The sequence below is a fragment of the Grampus griseus genome (assembly GCF_964374135.1).
Source record: "Grampus griseus genome assembly, chromosome: 10".
Taxonomy (NCBI): Eukaryota; Metazoa; Chordata; class Mammalia; order Artiodactyla; family Delphinidae; genus Grampus; species Grampus griseus.
The window spans coordinates 69,071,538-69,091,103 of NC_139004.1; the positions used below are offsets into that span (position 1 = coordinate 69,071,538).

A 19,566-nucleotide genomic window follows, 5' to 3' on the forward strand; every position below is an offset into this window, starting at 1 on the left:
CAGGGCTTGCGGACTTTCCTTGCTACTCTTGCTGGCCAAACCCTGCTTCTAAAAAATAGGACATGAGGTTTCAAATGGAAACATGGGGATGATTTCCCTACTGTTCTTGATGGGAAAGCACTTTAGCTTTCTTCTGACACTGGATTCTCATTGTTTTGTTTTTTAATTTTCCTTTTTCTCCTTCTTCCCAGAGGCAAACTATGCAAGAGGCACCAGGCTCCCTCTTTCTGGTGAAGGACCAACTTCTCAGCCGAATAGCTCCAAGCAAACCGTCCTGTCTTGGCAAGCCGCGATCGACGCTGCTAGACAGGCCAAGGCTGCCCAAACTATGAGCACCTCTGCACCCGCACCTGTAGGATCTCTCTCCCAAAGAAAACGTCAGCAATACGCCAAGAGCAAAAAACAGGGTAACTCGTCCAGCAGCCGACCTGCCCGCGCCCTTTTCTGTTTGTCACTCAATAACCCCATCCGAAGAGCCTGCATTAGTATAGTGGAATGGAAGTATCCTTTTTTGGGGGAAGGCTTTCTCGTTTTCCCTTTTACCATCTGTTCTTTAAAAGGATTTGCTTTCTGAAATGGCACTTACAGAGTGATAGCATTTTGGAATGTGAGCAACAGAAGAAGTTGTGTGTAGAGGGTTTCATGGTATATAATTTCCTATCTCCTCTGGGTGCAGAGGGGTATCTCTCTGGGTAAGTATAGGCTACTGTGTGTGTGTGTGTGTGTGTGTGTGTGTGTGTGTGTGTGTGTAGTGGTGGGGGAGGGAGTGACAACCTGAAACTTCAAAGTGGTAGATAATTAAAATATGAAATTAACCTTTGGCCATTTGACACTAGATGGTTAGTTTCAACGCACCATTGTTTTTTGGCAGTGGTATGCGTTGAACCTATTGCAAATAAGGTATGCTGATTAAAAAAAAAAACTGTACTAGAAATAAATACATTTTTGACCTTTAGTGGAATCTTCTCATTTTGACGTTTGGAATTTGCTTCGGAAACTCCAATTAATGCTAAGATGGCTTGTAGATCTGACATTTGGTGAGTCTGATTGTTCAGGTACCTACAAATATGAACACTTGCTTCATAGGGAGGGAGCAATTTGCTCATCAATGCTATGACTTCCTGGAATTTCCTTTTGACAAGTTCCAAAACAGCATTTGAAACGTGAGCGTGAGGGAGCATGTGAAGGGAGAGGTTTGTGTGTGCCTCTTCTTTCAGCGCCCGTGTGGGTTAGAGCACAGCCCTCTCAGTGGAGGAATTTGCAGTTGCTGCCTTTATAAAAAAATTCTGTCTGTGTCCTTGGACTGGAGTTACATTTCTGGGTGTCTCCTTTGTATTTTTAAAACTGAACTCCAACTGCCCCAGGAGGGTTGTTAGGGCCCAGATCTTGGAAAACTAGGGTGTGCTGCCTGCTCACTCCCTCCCCTAAACCTGGAGGCCAGGTTCCAGTGCCTGTCACCCTTCAGAAAATGTTGACTGAGGCCTTCTTTCTGAGCAAATGGCTTTCTAATTAGGTGATTCATTAGTTTGGGTAAAACACAGCATTTCCTTCTCCCAGAAGTATATTCGGAGTTGACCTGGGCCTTAGAGCAGTTCCTAAGCATAGGAAGGAGTATGAATAAAGGGCTTCCCCACGGAGGCTGGGGGGAGGGGAGGGGCGGTCATGCTGCAAAGGGAGGGGGTTGGTGACCCGGGCTGGAAAGTGGAGCTGAAACCCCCGTATCATCTGAGTGCCTAGCTAGGCAGCTCTTTGCACGCCCTCTGTCTTAGCTGGCTACTTTCTGTGCTCTCAGAGAGTTAAAATGAGGTAACTGTCTAGAAAGGTTTTGGAGAGAGTAGCCAAGTGTAGGATTTGAGGGGTTTTCATGTGCTTTTTCCTTTTTAGAACAGATGTCTCCTCTCCAGAGGGAGTTGCGGTGTCTCTCACATGGCTGGGGTTGTGTGGATGTGTTTTCTCTTTAGGTTCTTTTTGAGTCTGAGGACGAACACTGGTGTCGGCCCAGGAGGGAGCCGGCTCCACAGGGTGTCCCTCAAGTGGCATGGCAGCAGTCAGAGGCACAGACTGCACTTAGCCGGAATGATCTCGTCCTCCTCAGGTTGGCTTGACGTGACTCTGAGTAAGCAGAGGCCTCTCGGTGGGGTCATTAATTTCGTGTGGAGTGAGGCGGGAGGCCTGGTGCTGTCTGTGCACAGTAGTTTCTCTTTGTGCACAGTAATTTGTATATAGTAATTTATGTGAACGGAGTGAATTCCTGGATGGTGCTGCCGACTCCCGTTCCCGCACCGCCAGACATGTGTGCAGAAATCAGGGGCTGTGGCTGCCAGTGCAGGGAGAAGCCGCCCCTACAAATGGGGAAGTTTGCAGAATAGATCCTGAAACGATACATGATTTGTTTTTTTCAAATGACCGTTTTCTTCAGGTTCAGGGAGCAGGGTATGGGCAGCTTCCTAAAGCCAGCAGTGCCAGGCCCTGTCTGCACTGGGAGAGTGAGTTTTTACCTGCTGTTTGCCTTTACATGCAGGCAAAGCAGAGTGTCCTGCACTTGGGGAACGAGGAAGGAGTATTGAGGATCAGACCCATCCGTTTCTCTAACGCTCTGTTCTGCTTGGCTTGTCAGAATCTTGTGGCGGTGGGTTAGGATCCACCAGTACCTGGCGTCTGAAACTGGACCACCATAAAGAAAAAGGACTCTTATGTTTGCTTTCCTGAACAGCATCAGTGCTTCTCAGATTTGCTGGTTTATCATTTAGGTAGCAGGCAATTAAAAAGGCAGAGTGGTGGTGTGGGGGAGGGGAGAGACAGTAAGTGTGTTTCCATATAGGATAGCCCTGGGGCAATTGACTTTTAAAATTTTGGAAGGAACTGCCAAAAGGAAAAATGAAAAGGAGATTCTGAAGTCTTTTTAAGGTGGACTGCCTTAAAGTGGGGTCCCTACATAAGAGATGTTGTAATACTAGATGAGTTAAAAGAATAACTACTGAGGGAAGGATAACTGGCTTTAAAAATAAGCCCATCAAATTAGTAAGGGAATAATGTCTTTCACGTCCATATTTCAGTGAGTGTTAAAGTTCTTCAAGAGGCTGAGGCTCCATGAAACTTAACGTATCCCCAGAGACGTGAGGGGTCTCTGTTTCCTTCAGCATCTTTGGATTTCCCAGAAGGAAATCAGGATGAACGGAGAAGGTCTGTGCATATGCTCAAAGCTTTAGGACTTGGAGATGTTGAGTGAAACCGTGGCCTTGCCTTTTGTGGGTGAGTGTATGGGAGAAACAGTGTCGTACAACCAAGCCCGGGGTTGGAGATTAGATTGGTGCTCGTGAAACCTTGCATTTGGAAAGGCTGAAAACCAAGAGAGGAAAAACAGTCATTTTGGCAGATGTCAAATTTTGTATTGCCAGTTTTGACAGTGTCTCACGATAACAGCAGAAGGTTTAAGCAAGTATCTGTTGAAGGCTGCTCTCAGAGTGATTCTTCCAGACAGACCCCTGAGATTTAGAAATGTTAAGTTGAACTCTGAAAGTATCTGGTGGTGATTTCTTCTGGACTTTTATTTAATTTGTTTATAAATTGAACAAAATAACAACACGTTATAAACGGAGCTCTGGTCTGGCTCTAATCTAAAATAGTGATAACTGCTGATTAGTAAGGAAGGAAAGCGGAGGAGGGAGGTGAAGCCTGGCTTGCTTGTTACAGCGAGGGATTGGAACAGCCACAAGACGGTCACAGGTGGAATGGAGAAGGTCCTTTGTGACTTGTCCTATCCCAGTTCGGACAGGAGATTCAGACTGACCCAGCCAAGAACAGCCTCCAAGAAAACGGCTGTAACACATGGTGACAAGGATTTGTGGAAGAGGTTTGTCTCGTGATGGCTTTTCTTTGTGTCTACAACAGCCAGAAATTTAGCTCTCTAAGGCCCTTGTTGCTGTGAGAATGACACGAAGTAGAAACCTGTTTCACACAGTGCCCTAATTGGATGTACTTTTAGGTTTTCATATAAAATGTCCAACAGAAGAATGAGTGTAATGTGATCCTTGCAACAGAAGAAGAGGGCGTGGAGACGTCATTTGATAGGAAGATCTGCTGTGAGTTGACCACTATTACCTGCTGGAAACCTTGTAGTCACAGCAGTCAGTTGAATAAGGATTTGTGGGTAAAATTTTCATTTAAAAAGCAGTTCAAAAGTGGTGTGATTGGGAGTGTGACGAGAGAGATGGTTTATGTTGGTGTAACACGTATATACCTTAACAAAAATTTTCAGACCATTTGACATATTTATATTATTGGCTATTTTTGCCAATTGTGTGGCCTTAGCTATTTACATCCCATTCCCTGAAGATGATTCTAATTCAACAAATCATAACTTGGTAAGTGTCCTTAGAGTTGCTGCTTGTCCTGATGTGTGCTTATCATTTACCTCTATACTGAAGCTGGAAGCTGGCGGCTGGCTTTCTGGGTGGTTGAAGTTAACAGCTATGCATGTGATGTTTCACGGAGCTTTGCAACAGTGGTGTTTTTTTTTTTTTTTTTTTTCTTGACCTGTATTCTCAAATTCATACTGAATGAAAGTGTTTAAAGTCATGAATCTTGTATAAATAGATGTGGAACTTTTCATAGAAGAGGTTTGTAGCAGATTTAAAAATAACTTTTCTTTCCATATAGGCTTTTTTTGTCGACCATTCTTTTCCTGGTAATGTTAGCCTTTTTTTTTTAAAATCCAGTGTTATTTGGGAGTTGTGGGTACTATGGTTAATTTTTCTGGTAAGCAGAGAGTCATCATAGCTTCTGTACCTGAACTATTAATTTTTACAGAAGTAGAACACAACAGAACTAATCCACGTAGCACATAATTTGGTGAATGTACAGTAGAGTATTGAAGTTCCTTCACTTAGTTCTTTGAAATGCTCCAAGATAAAATGATTCTATGGTGAAATAAATTGGGATACTTCCATATACCTTATTGCTCTCTTAAAGATTTATAGTGCACATTAACTCAGTGAAAGCTCCAGGAAAGTCTGTAGTTAAAAAACCAGTTTCATTTTGTTTAACTCAGCTAGTCCCTAAAAGTAATTGGTCATGGATTCTTTAAACATTTTTTTGGCAGAGTGCATCACAGTGTTTCATGGAACTTCCTTTGGGAAAGGTTGATATAGTTTAAAAAAAAGCACTGAAGAGCCCTGGAGTGGGACTAGGAGTTGTCCCAGTGGACTGTCAACTGGCTGTATTTTGGGGCATTTCCCAGACCCTTTGTGCATTGCCGTTTACCCACCTGTCCATTCGGGGGATCGGATGAGAAGGTCACCAGGGTTGTTTTTACCTCTGACGTCCCGTGCTCTTTCCTTGATGATTCAGAAGCCATTGCAGGATGTTTCTGGTGCTGCAGCATCCTCTTTGCAAGGATCAGTCCTTCATGAGTTGAGGCCGTGCAGAAAGGAGGTGAATGAGGGGCTGGTCCCGGATAACAGGAAATTCTCCCTATTGTTTTGCTTTCCCCTCTTTTAGCTGGTTCCATTCGGTTTTGGTTTCTCATGCTGAAGCTGTATTTTAGTAGGGCTGGATGTTCTTAGCTGAGTGTTGTAAAGTCAAAACTGGTGAGGGAAGAGCTCTGCCGGGGTCTGTAGATGTTGACATTATTTATGCTTTTATGATTTTAGACTTCATGGTTTATGTACAGGATTTCATGTTACATTTAAAATGTGCGGCACATTTCAGATGTAGTGTGATGTCTCTTCACATTTGGGCTTTTGTAGTCTGATGTGTAGGGAATTTTAAAAAATTTTGGACACTGCTACTGAAAGTACAACTGTAAATGGGAGTTGGATACACATGTAAAGACTTACTGTTAGTATATATTTATACTGTGCTAGAGATGATCCGTGTGACTGGATATTTTAAATAGCTTCTGATTTAGTTGTAGGCATGTGACTTTAGACAATCATTTCAAAGGAAAAGCAGAAGTAGTGAAAAGCCCCCATCAATGGGGCTAGATCATCACAGTCTAGGCCACAGATGGTGTCAGCCTTGTTACCAAATTTAACAACGTGGATGGTGACCCAGTTTGTTGCTTTTTGTAGCTCAAGAGAACATGATTAAACAAACTTAGAAAATAGATACCTTTCTGAAAGGCAGATTAATTCAGATCCATGGAATAATTAATGTAGCTGCATGTGTAAGTCAATTAATATTCTGATTTTTTTTTTCCCAGGGACGTTCAGGGCACTAATATAAGTACTGTCGGACCATTTGGATTTCTCAGCTAATAAGTGAGGGAATAAAACATAGGAAATGGATAAATCTCTCTTCCTCCCCCTGGCAGTCCCTCCCCAGTGGATCTTTTATTGACAGTTCTTAAAACACTGGCCTTTTGTGGGTGGGGGAGGGCAGTGTGTTAGTTTGGCAATCCTTTCTAAAAAACCCAACATATATTTCTTTGACCTCTTAACATTCTGAAACTTATAGCATTCAAGTTTGTGTCTTGTGTTCACTTGGCTGGTCACATGGCCAGACGAATTTAATCTCTGCCTAACTCTTTAAATATTTCCTTTCTCACTGTGGGAAGGGAAGATCTTTGTGGATTTCCCCCTGACTCTTAGCAAGGTCCCATGCCATGTCAGTCGTCCTGCCAGGGAGCCGTTTTTTTTTTAAAAAAAACATTTGACCCAATTTGTACCAAAGTGATTGCTCTATTTTTGGGATCGGTTTAGAGGCAGCTGAACGAAGCTTATTTTTCATCTGTAGTAAATACCTTTCAATTAATGTGAATGGCAAAACAAAGGGCAGAGGCTGATACGGATTGCAAAGCTGCACGTGTCAGGGAGCTGGTGGTTTCCTTTGCCTCCAAGCTCTGTCGGGAATGTAGATGTTGAGCGCTTAGAGTACGATTCAGGGCCAGCTTTGTGGAAGATGTTTCTGCCTGTTACAGGTAGTTTGCAGTGAAATTATTACTTTTGTTGGGTAAGAAATGTGGCCATCTCCCTTCGTCCAGTGTGTGGTTGGTCTGGGTTGTACCTAACTGAGCCAGCTTTGGGGATTTGGAGACTACCTTGGGGGCAGCAAGTTTTCGCAGGGTTAGATTAAAAAAAAAAAATATATATATATATATATATAAACAATCTCAAGTTTCTATGCAGCTTTCATTTGTGGACTTGCAGGGACTGGTGGAGGCTGCAGCCATGGAAACGGTGCAACTCAGTTCCCACAGCAATCTCCCTCCTAGATCAGTCGGTAGCAGGATTTCCTCAGTTCCACTTATTGAAAGTGTGTATCATTTATGTAATTTTTTTCTTAGCATGGGGCAGGGGGTGGGGAGCGCTTCTTTATGGAGTGTCAGCGTGGTGATGATCACAGTCCTGTCCCTCACTGTGTTGGAAAATGCTTTATTTCGCTTCCCAAACTTCAGTTTCTCATAAGTCACAAACTGACTGAATGCTTCAGTCTGGGCATCCTGCTACTGGAAGTCCCACCCCATCCCCGGGCCCAGTTCTCCATAGTGCTGACTGGCCTCAAATTAGAACTGTCCAAAGAGGGGCGCCCAGCTGGCCAGCCCTGACCTTCCTTGATGTCTGCAGCCACCGAGGGCAGGGCGCGTGGCCTAGGCCACTCTGTCCCTTTTCCAGGTGCTCAATTAATGCTTTTGATACTCAACGAGAAGGTTTACTAAGTCTTTGACCCCCTTTTTGTTCCCTTTCTCATCTTGCCTTTGTGTTTTTAGACTGCTGACACTTGGCCTCTATAAAGCCCCTTATGTCTTCCCCTTCCTCTCCATTCACATTGCGGTCAGATGGCTTTTGCTAGAGGAGTGATCCTGAGGTTTCAGGGGCGACCTGCTGCCCAAGGGAAGGCTGGGTGCTCCTTGGTCTACCCAGCCTTTTCTGGTTCACCTTCTGTGCCTCTCCTTCATACCCACCCCCCACCCCCATCCATTAGTCCACCAGCTGATCGTAAACACCCCTCCCTGGTCTTGTCCACCTCCTGGCCTCTTCTCCATCTGAAATACCTCTTCCTCCCTACCACCCCTTCATCACTGTCACTGTCCTTAGAGCTGCTCAGGAGTAATCGTAAAGGATGTCTCTTCTGTGAAGCCTTTTCTGACCCTGATTAGAAGTAACGCTCTTATCTGAACTGCTCCGCCGGCACTTTGCATATAAAACACCTTATATTTTGGTTATTTATGTGCACATCTTATCTTGTCTTATCAAGGCTCTTCAGAATACAACTCACAGTGAATCATTTTGGAACCCCAATAGCGCCGAGCCTGACAGTGTGTAGAAGATGTTCATAAATGCGGGTTGTTGAGGACCACTGAATGAACGCTCTCAGGAGAAGTTCCTCACCCAGTCTTTCCTCTGAGCCGTACTCAGGATTTCCTTGTGTGGCAGGTTCCTCTGCGGACTCTTTCGAGGTCCTTGGCGGGGGGTAGGTGGGAAGTTCCACGTGTTTACTCCTGAAAAGCTGAGGGTCTCGTGACCCCGCTCCTCACGTACCCCTGGCTGAAGGCGCCGTGGGAGCTGCGTTTCCGAGCTGAGCAGCCTTGTACGTTTTGTGCTCCAGCTCCAGGGCTCGGAGTGGCAGAGTGGTGAGAGCATCTCTGGGAAGCAGTGCTGGCTGGGGACTCCTGTCAGGGGGACCAGATGCCTTATGAGGGCCAGGAACGCTGTGGGACAGCCTACTTTGATTGCATTCTCTCCTCCATGGCCGAGATTCCCACGCAGTGTTTCCTGGGCTTAAAAAGCGAGTTCATGGGCTCTGCACGGTCCATAGTTTAGCATCTCACATAGTGAGTGGTGTGAATTGAAATACCTGAAACACAGTTTCATAACCTGTCTCCTTGGGCTTTGCCTAGAAGGTGGCTTTTATTTCCGTACCTCATCTCCGTGGCTTTGCTCTGTTGTCTTTCTGTTTGAATTGCGAGTTTATTTCTGCATGCCTAGATGCCGTTTTTCTAGGACAGCTTGTGTGCTGCCCTCAGTTCAGCCTTCTCTGAGCCTTGTCCCTGTCTTCCACCCCACCTGCCTATGTGCAAGCAGTACTTGCTTTCCTTTTTGCAGATATCCACCCCTTTCCGCCTTATTCTATAACTGCTGTGGGAAGTGGCTTGGTGTGTGGGGTGCAGTTCTGCACATGGGCTTTGGGCTCTGACAGCCTGGCCCTTTGGCTGATGAGCTGAGTGACTTTGTTTTAGTTTTTTTAAGTTAATTAATTAATTAATTTTTGGCTGCACTGTGTCTTAGTTGCTGGGCTTTCTCTAGTTGCGGCGAGCGGGGGCTACTCTTCATTGCAGTGTGCCGGCTTCTCATTGCGGTGGCTTCTCTTGTTGTGGAGCACGGGTTCTAGGTGCGCGAGCTTCAGTAGTTGTGGCTCGCAGGCTCAGTAGTTGTGGTGCACGGGCTTAGTTGCTCCACGGCACGTGGGATCTTCCCAGACCAGGGCTCGAACCCGTGTCCCCTGCACTGGCAGGCGGATTCTTAATCACTGCACCACCAGGGAAGTCCCGAGCTGGGTGACTCTGGATGAAAGTAGCATATGCTGAGTCTGACTTGTCTCGATGGTGTTGCGAACTTAACCCTTTGCAGGCGCACAGTAGGCACATCAGGAAATGCACGTGGAATGGGTGGGTCCATAAATGAATGACCGTGTGGGGTTCCATGGCATGTCCTTATAGATCAGGAGTTAATTTTCAGCAATTGGCTAATGATTAATGTTTGCTCGAGAGGCTGACTTTCATTGTCCAATATTAATGAGAATCCCAGGAAGCACCTGTCAGAGGTTGCCTTGAATTTCAGGATTGTATGTTTCTCGGCAAATTTAACTCTTTATATCTGAAGCAGGAGAGAAGAAAGACAAATGCTTGATACTTTTTGAATCCCTGCCTCATAAGCTGGCTTCTGTGTTCAGCACTGTGTATGAGCCAGGTGTGAGAGGTTGTACTTGGGAGGGTGTGTGTCACATTTCGTGTAAAGGTTGGTGGGGCAGCAGAATGCCCACGATAGATGGACTTGGGGAGTAACATTTAACCCAGAGCTGGTGAACCCGTTTATGCCTCGTACAAGTAATTGCATCTCTTTTGTCGTCTTGCCTCATATTGACAAAGAACAAGTTACCCAGATTGATGTTTTATTGAACAGACTTGGATTGAGAATCGGCAGTTTTTCAGAAATCAAACCCAAGTCTTAAGGAATTCAGATTTACTTCTATTAAAGTTCCTTAAGAGGAATTCCCAAACGGTCCTCACCCTTTTGGTTTGTTAAAAAGCGAATCTCATTTCTTTATAGACACACCTCGAACACTGGAACTTCCCTGCTTAGACCCTTGAAAAATGAACCTGTCTTGGAGTGAGGATATGTTGGTGTATTGGCCAGAACTTGTTGGATTACAAGTTGCAGAAACACAAATTGGCTTAGTTGGGGAAAAAAAAGTATGTGTGTGTGTTTGTAATTTATTAACTTAGGTAACTGAAAAGTCCAAAGGGTAGAAATTGTTATCAGACACAGCTGGAAAGGGGGCTTAAAAGAGGGTCTCAGGATCCCACCCTGCACCCCAGGCTTCCCGTCTCCCAGGAACAGTCTGACTGGCCTCCAGTGGGTCCCTCTCACACACTGCCTGAAGTGTGCGTCCCGTCAGCCCACTTTGGGGAGGGTCTTTGGGGAGATGCATTCCTTCCTTAACCTCAGCTCAAGTTCAGTATTTTAAAATGATTGTGTGAGAACCAGGAGACGCTTGTAGCAGATTTGTGGGTAGTTTCCTTTTTTAACCTTCCCCATCAGCATTTAACTTTTAACTGTCTGCAAAACGTGAGAAGTGCCTGATACAGAGGGGTCAACTTGCCCAGCTGCAGAGACATTTATGTCTTGTTAACTACAGGTGCTGGTGGTGGGGTGGGACTCCAGAACAGACCCTCAACTGCTCCTCCCCCCAGGAAAGTCTCTAAAGAAATTGCAGAGGCCCTGGGATGCTGGTGGTTGAGCAGAGTGTTACTGTTGCTTGGACGACGTGCCCCGGGAAGCGACATCGGTGGGTTTCCTTGCCCTGTGGGGTGGCAGTGGAGGTTGGCAGGTCATTTCAGAATAGACGTGAGCCTCCTGTCATGCTCACACTCCTGGGGCCCTTTGCCATCAGCACTGTAGGATGTGTCCCCAAGTCCTGTTCTGCCCATGTGATTGAAATGAGGAAAGGTGAGATTGGTATTCTCACAGCTGGGGTTCTTGTGGGCAGTGTAGTGTTTGGCTGGGCAGGCAGAGCTGGCACTGGGAGGTGGGCACAGTGAGAAAAGCTGAAGATGGGGTTGGAGGAGGAACTGTCTGAGCGAGGAACTGTCCTCTGTCTCTGTGTGTGTGTGAGAAAGCTGGGGGAGAGTGTGGTGGGTGGATGGACCGCTGGGTGTTTTTGACAACACACACCTTGTAGCATGAAGCCCTCTTCTGGAGATTTTAACTATGCAGGGTTCCAGACACTGCCCAGGCTGGGGAAAATGACTTTCTCCTCCAGAACCTCAAAGCAGTTATTTCTGCTAATTTCTTTTTCCCCTCCCTACTGGCTGAGTGGTAAATTTAGAAATCACCTGTTGAAATTATTGAATGAGTGAACATGAGAGTCAGGCTGGAGGGAATTGGCAGGGGGTGACCTGAGGGAGGGAAGGCCGGCTCCAGACTGCTCAGGGAAGATGTAGCTGGCAGATGGACCCAGCCTGGGAAGGAAGGAGGAGGTGTCCTTGGTCAGCTTGACCTGTGGATTCACAGCAGGCTGGGTGTGAGGCTCATGCTTTCCCTGCCGTGGTCATCTTCTGAGGGGCCCACCGTGCCTCCCTTCCCTGCACCCATGGGGAGGTCTAGCACGGCATACTCACAGATATTTCTGTAGTGCCGTAAGGACCTTGTTTATAAGACAGGAAGTCAAGGCACCATTATTCAACAAATATTTATTGAGACCTGCTCTGCAGAGCATACCAGACTTATGTGTCCGGACTTCTAGCCGGCGCTGCTATGGGCTCCCTGTGCCCCGTCGCCCTTTCATAAGGAAAGCCCACAGCATGGGGTCCTAGAAAGGCCTTCTTTGTTTTTCGTATTTTGCATTCTTACAGTAAATCATCATTCAAATTTATACAAATAATACACGAATACATTCTTCTAAACTATTAAAACGCTGCAAGTAAACTGAGTCTCCTTTTCCTTACTCAGCTCCTAATCACAGTAATCAGTTTCAGAATTGTTTTTCACTGTGTCTGTACGTGTATATCATCTGTGTTTTTTGAAACCTATATCTATACAGTTTGGGTATTTTAAGTTTTACACAAGTGGAAACAGTGCATGCATTATAAAGCTTCCTTTTTTCCCACTTGATGTGTCTTACAGATCTTTCCGTATCTGCACGTAGAGATCTAACAACTCCTTAGTTGCCGTAAAATATTCCGTGTATGTGCCGTGGTTTGTTTAATTGTCCTCTTTCGGATGAGCAGTTAGGTTAGTTCCTAAAGTTTTGCTGTTTCAAACAATGCTGCATTGAATATCCTTGTGTGTGTTCTTTGTGTGTACAAGTAAACTGTTCTCTGGGATAAGTACTTAGAAGGGAACTCTCTGGGTGGGAGGATAGTGCATTTTAATTCCATACTTACTGCTGCATTGGCTTCCACGAAGCCCATACGATTTACGCTCCCCACCCGACAGCTCCTTGAGGTCAGCCGTCCTTTAAGTCTGACGAGTGACGTCATTCATTCCTTGTCTTAGGCCATGGGAAAGGAAATCTTGGGGGGAGGGTACAGCCTCTCTCTTGGATGTCTGGTAGGCACCCAGAGCATCTGGTTCGAGCAGAAAGTCCTGGAACTCTGAGCACCAGACTTGTCATCTCTTTTGAACCACAGACCTGGGTGAAAGGCAACAAGGCTCATTATTCTTTCCCTTGCTTTGGGTGCACGCACTTGGGGACCGTGCTTCTTTCAAGAGAAACATTCATTCCACGTGGCTAACAGATAAATACGTCCCTAAGGCAAAAAACTGAGTCTCACTTTTGCAGTGTTTGCTGGCTACAGCTGAGTTCTAAGACGAATTCTTCCTTTATGTTCCTTTTAGTGGCGGAAGAAAAATATCTCACCTGGTATGTTTCTGCTGTCCCGTGGTCTTTGATGATTAATTATTCTATTTTCACAGGCAGTTGAACCTCGCTATTATTGTGGTATTTATTATAGGGTTTGTACCCCCTCCTGCTTCCAGAAGCTCTGAGGTGGCTTAGAAAATGGAAGCTGATGAAGGATGGGGCAACCTGGAATCAAAACAAAAAAGCAGACTTGCCCAGGTGCTCCAGATGAACGGATCGCTGACACCTGGGCACTGAACTGGCCGTTAGGCTTTCCAGCAGTGGCGGGGGAAAGGGAGCACTCCTAACTTACAGGGTTTTTATCCTCTCAACAATGGGAAGCAGCCACATTCATTGAGAGAGGCATTTTCTAGGAAGTAGTTCCAAGCAGGAATCTACAGCATGGGTCCTTGTACAAGGTACTGTTGGGGCACGGAGAGCCATAGTCTTCGCTGTGCTTTTGTTAACGAGAAATAAATGCCCTGCAAGCAGACGGTCTCTGGATTCAGAGTTCCTAAAGGGTTAGGACACAGCATTAAAACGTGGCATACTGGAGGCGCTTCTGTGTTCTATAGCAGTTTTGCTTTTTGATTATATAAATTACTATAGAACTAAAGCTGGGAAGATTAAAAAAAGGTGTAGTTTAAAACACCTATCACTTGATCACACATAAAGTACTTTCCGGAGCATTTATCATGTGTAAAATATAGTCCATTAAACATTCACTTACTGGCTTAACTTGGTTTAAGTCAGAGTACAAAAGGATAGCATGTATTAATGCAAAGAACCCCTCCCAAGCCCTCGTTTTGGAAGAGATGTGGTTTTATTATTTTACTCTAATGTGAACTAAAGAAGTGACCAATGTATTTTTTTTTAAATAAATTTCTTTCTTTCTTTCTTTTTGGCTGCAGTGGGTCTTCGTTGGCTGCGCTCAGGATTTCTCTAGCTGTGGCGACCGGGGGGGCTACTCTTCGTTGCGGTGTGCGGGCTTCTCATTGTTGTGGCTTCTCTTGTTGCAGAGCGCAGGCTCTAGGCGCGCAGGCTTCAGCAGTTGTGGCATGTGGCCTCAGTACTCGTGGCTCACGGGCTCTAGAGCTCAGGCTCAGGAGCTGTGGCGCACGGACTTAGTTGCCCCGCGGCATGTGAGATCTTCCCGGACCAGGGCTCAGAACCTGTGTCCCCTGCATTGGCAGGCGGATTCTTAACCGCTGCGCCACTGGGGAAGCCCGTGACCAATATTTTTAAAAGAAAACATCCTCGAATGCTCTTCAGTAAATAGATAACAATGGGGTATCATGGCACACTGTTTATACTTAAATGACTCCTTTCAAATTGTACAAAAACAGCTTGACTGAGTAAATGGTTAAAATGCTGCCCTTTTATAACAGTAATTAGTCCCTTAGTCTTTTTTTTTTGAGATAATGCGAAAGTGTGCTTCTCTTTGGGCATTCACAATTTCTGAATTATTGAACTATAAATTAATGATGAATCTATCTAAAGCTCTTTTCATAATTTTTATCCGGTGGGAGTGAAATTAAAACATCTAAAGTTCTAAATTAGAATGTGGGGAAGTGGTGACACCCAGCAAGAATTTGGTAAAAGAGAGGTGTTTAAGAAATCTTTTTCTAGAAAGCCCCGTGGGGTCGCAACTAGTTTGATCCGGGCAGAGAAAGCTTTGGAACTATTTTAGGTTGGCCAGCTGAATAAGCTAATTGATAATCATTAAAGACAGGGTGGGGGATGAGGGGGTGGGGAACAGGAGGTTAGATGCTGGTTCTGATTTACCCTGGATGGTACTGAATGTGAATCACAGACTGGTGAGGTTGGGATTGGGAAGGACCCGGGAGACCTTCAGGTGGACACGTTCATTCTTCAGACCCAGCAGTCGACTTGCTTAGGGTCGCACAGTGACAGAGGAGTCAAGTGGGGACTTAGGCCAGGGCTTCTGTCTCTGGGTCTGTTTCCTTCCTACCCTCACTGTGACAGCCCTGAATCCCGGTTGAAGTCAGGCCTTTGCCATCTGACCGGTAGGTCTGAGGATGCCAGGGGCACTTGTGACATCTGGAAAATCAGATGGCAAAAGAGTGTCTCTTCAAAGCAAGCTGGGCATTCAGCCAGTTTCTTTGTCTTCCAGAAGACAGTTTTGATCATTCCTCCCTCCCTGTTTTACTTCATAAATTATTCTCTTACTTTCTTCATGCCTGTTAACAGGCAGGAATCATTTGGCCATGGACGGCCTCATTATCTTATGGAAAGAGCCAGGCCGCTGGCCAGTGGGTGTGGGAGGGCAGGAGGGAGTCAGCAGGCCTGGTGACAAATGCTGTGGGTCTTTCCTCAGTCACCTGGTTCTGGTGTGGCTGCCGTACCCTGTCTTTCTGACCATAACTGGAAGCACAGAGATAATTGCCTTTGTTACCAGCTCATGGCTGACACCTGCTGAGCTAGGTGGGCTTTGTATGTATAATCTCCTTAGTTCTCCTTTAATCCTCACTGTAGAGTCTTGAAGAAGAGACGACTGAAATCCTCATTTTGCAGGTGAGGATAAAAGGCTGGGAGGGGTCGAATTGCTTACGTGAGGCCTCGTAATTGGCGGGGCCTGGATCCACATCCGGGCTTCCTGACCTCAGAGCCCACACTCCACCACCAGGCGGTGCAGACAAGTCAGGGATCACAGGCTCTTGCCGTCTAAACGCCCGGCAGTGCAGAGCAGCGCAGGGAAGGCCGCGGACTAGAGCGACGGCAGGAACTCCAGGTGGGTCTCTGCGCAGGCTTCACGGCCTGGTTTCGCTTAGGGCTTGGAACCCAGGTTCGGGGACTGGCACCGAAACTCCTTGCATATGATGCACTCCCGTCGCCCAGAGGCGTTGCCAGGTGGGGTGGGGTGGTGGCTGAAGTCAGGGTGGCCCTCTGCCTGTCTTCTGAAGCGCCTTGTGAGCCATCCAATTGAAATGGGAGTTAGAGGAGTTTAAATCAGGGCATTAAGTAGATTTTATTGCATTTTAATTCCTTGAAAAGTGTTACTCGTGAAAGGAAAGCGCGGGGGGCTCTTGGTTAGGAAGGAACGAGCAGTTAGGCCGTGGCCTCCGAGTCACGCCCGCCCGCAGTTCGGCGCCTTGGAGGGGCCAGATGCGCCTCCTTGCCCGGTCTGTCCCTCTTCTGTAAAAGAGGAGATTAAGCGGCTGGCGGGGTTATCACTGACCCTGGCTCCTAGGGTACGTGGAGTTGCAGGGTTCACTATTCCTGGGGCTGGGGCGACAGTCTGGTGCGTCCTCAAGCCTCCGCGCGGCCCGCCCTGGGAGGTAGGGGTTGCTGTCCTCAGCCTCACAGGTGAGGAACCTGGGCTCGCTTGCTTCCGTCCGTCCATGAGGAAGCGACCCCTCCAGCCACACCAGACGGGTTTCCTGGGCGGACGGCTTGCTGGGTTAGGGGTTGGCTTTCCAAAGCCATTTTACGGAAGACGTTTTCACCAGACCCGTTCCGTCTGTCCCCTGAAGAGCCTGAGACGTAGCCGTCAGAGAGGGTGTTGGGGGGACCTGGTGAAGCAGTGACGGAAAGTTACCCACTGGTCGTAGGAGGCCCTAGACCTGGACTGCAACCCGTCTTTGCTTAGACAACAGTCAAGGGCTGCTGATTTCCCTTGGGACGCTGAGGAAAGAAGGGGGCTGGGTTAGCCATCAGGATCTGATTCCCACAGCCAGGAAGCCTGAAGCCCCCCCTCTACAGAGAACAGTCCAGAGCCCAGTCCTCCCGTGAGGCTTGGTGGCGTCTCTGCCGACTGCTTCCTCAGCGGCTTGGGAATCGACTTGACCAGCTGTGCCTTGTTCCTGCTCGGCCCAGGTGGGAGGCTCTGGCCAACTCTTGATTTAAATGTTACTCAGAAGAGAACAGAAAACAAGTGCTAAGGAGCAGAACAGATGTCGGGAGTTCTGGCCTGATTGCTGCGTTCTCAGAAGGGAAGGTGGGGCAATTCCTAGAATCGGGGTAGTGGAGTCACCGCTAGCACCGTGAGCTGCCATCAGAGCGTCTGATGTGCTCTCACTGCGACCTCATGCGTCCTGCTCACAGATTACAAAGCAGGTCTCTGGGCCTCGGCCGTTAAATGATCCCCCCTCCCACCCCACACCAAATAGCCAGGATGTGGCAGAGGTAGGACGTCTTGGGCCCTACCCACCACACGCAGTTCCAGGGCGTATCGGGGTCCTCCCTGCAGGGGGTTCTGCTGGGCGACTGAGGCTCACAGAGGGGATGTGACTTGCCAGAGCTAGGGCTCCCCAAGACCTGGGAAATTGTTTGTCCTTCTTGGCCAAGTGACCTCAGTTTCTTTTTCTTTAATTTATTTATTTTTGGCTGCATTGGATCTTCGTTGCTGCGCGCGTGCTTTCTCTAGTTGCGGTGAGCGGGGGCTACTCTTCGTTGCGGTGTGCGGGCTTCTCATTGTGATGGCTTCTCTTGTCGCGGAGCACGGGCTCTAGGCGCGTGGGCTTCAGTAGTTGCGGCACACGGGCTCAGTAGTTGTGTTGCATGGGCTTATTTGCTCTGTGGCATGTGGGATCTTCCCGGACCAGGGCTCAAACCCGTGTCCACTGCATTGGCTGGCAGATTCTTAACTACTGCACCACCAGGGAAGTGCCTGATCTCAGTTTCTTCACCTGTAAGATGGGAGTAATGGTGATAGTACTGCCCCATGTGTTGAGACGATCAAAAGGGATTTGCAAGAGAACGTTCTGCACCATTAATTTCCCTACACGTCAAGCCTGGCTTCTAGGGCTTTCCCTCATCTGACTCCCTCCCTCCTTCCCTTTCAGTCTGTGTTATCCTGTCCTTTGGAGAGCAGAGACTCTGGAGGAAATAGATCTGGACCTGGGTCCCAAGGTTTGCTACCCACTAGCTTTGTGACTGAATAAATTGTTACCTCCCTTGGCCTTAGTTTTCTCATCTGTAAAATGGGGTATAGTCATACTTGTCTCACTTTTAGCAGGGGGCCTTTGAGGAGTGAATCAAATGACGTGTGAGTGAGCCCCAGTTCACCAAAGACGTTATTCAATCAGTCAGGAATGGTCTCAAGGGGAATCTCTGACCTGCCGGTGATGTTCGAGGTCCGCAGTGTCTGAGTACTGGGGGAACCTCCTTTCCCTCAGCCCTTGTGGTGCTGTGGGGTTTTAAAATCAGCCCCAGGCCACGCCTGTTAAGTCCCCCAGTTCTCTCACGAGTGCGGCATTTCTTGGCCCTAGGATTTTTGTTTCCCTTTTCCTTAGTGTGGCCTAGTCTGTGGAGGTGGGAGGGGAGCGTGCCCCTTTCCTTCTCTTCGAGGGGGGGCCTCGTCGCTCCTTCTGGCCCGAGGCTGGGCGGCCACTGAGGCTGGAGATCCTGACATGTGGTCTTGACTCCTTCCCATCCTGGTGGTTTGTGAGCTTGAAGTCCAGCGCCTTCCCTGGGGAGCTTCATGGACTAGCCCCGGGTGGGAGCTGCCCTGTCCCGTGAATCACACGCTTGATTGGTTTTGGTCTTATGCTCTTTTCTTATTTCCAACAAGAGTGTGACCTTTTGTGGGCAGGGACCCAGTTTGCCCTCATCTGCATCCTCCTCAGCTCCCGGCATGGGGTGTTTGTAAACGATGGACCATTTCGTGAAGCATTGCTGTGTCTACATCAGGTGCTCTGAGGTTGCCTTATCGCTTTGACTGCTTTCTTAATATGGCCTGATGGTCTCTCTTTGCAAGCTGGGAGCAGAGCACTGGGGAGATGGATGGAGGGATGGAGGGGCACTGGCAGCAGGACAGAGAGACAGAGATAGGGGAGAGGGAGAGATAGAGACGGGGGAGGGGGGAGAGACATGGGTTGGGGGAGAGCGAGAGAGGGATATTCCCTTAGGGAGAGACTGTGGTTGCTTAATGAAAACATTGGAACTTACAAAACCAAAACACAGTGAGCTCTTCAAAGCAGTTTTTTCTGAGGCTGCACCTTAGTCCCAGTGATGCAGGAATGCTTGTTTTGAGAATTGCTTTCAGAGCCAATTTCTACTTTTCATTTTTCTCTGCTTCTGGAGAAAAATGGGGTGATCCACGTTGATCGCTGACCTTATTCACCAGCATTTTCCTAAAGAAATTCTTGGGTATTTGTAAGAAAGTCAAATCTGTCTTCAAAGAGAGCCATGTTCTCTTATCTTTGAGGCTCTTGAGAGGCGTGTGTCCTGGGCTCTGGAGAAGGTCTTCACTGGCATCTTGGAGTTGCTCTGAGGGGTGGCAGTATTCCCAGCACCACGCGGCCTGCTTCCCAAGCTTCCTCCTTTGAAAAGAACAACACTTGTTTATGTAATTCTAGTGTGTTGATTAAACAGAACAGCCTTCCTACTTTGTAGTCACACTTCCCTAAGTCTGTAGTCTCATCTGGCCTGACTTCTCCTGGTGCCAAGAATCCGTCCGCCTAGGCTTTCCTCTTTAGCCACTGGCCCCAGGAACCACGGTCAGGTGAGGTGTTTCACTCCCAGCTGTAGCCTGGCTTTTGA

The 19,566-nt window shown here is 47.4% G+C and overlaps 1 protein-coding gene across 5 annotated transcripts in view; it reads left to right on the top strand.

Annotated features, from left to right (window-relative positions):
• CACNA1D (calcium voltage-gated channel subunit alpha1 D) overlaps positions 1-19,566 on the top strand; it is a gene marked incomplete at its 5' end in the record, with an annotated part of 447,563 nt that overhangs the window by 130,060 nt on the left and 297,937 nt on the right. For all 5 annotated transcript variants that reach the window (XM_082664922.1, XM_082664924.1, XM_082664926.1 and 2 more), the window contains 2 exons: positions 192-501; positions 4,259-4,364. In XM_082664922.1, coding sequence (XP_082521048.1) covers positions 192-501; positions 4,259-4,364 — 416 coding nt within the window. The remainder of the gene's footprint in view (positions 1-191; positions 502-4,258; positions 4,365-19,566) is intronic.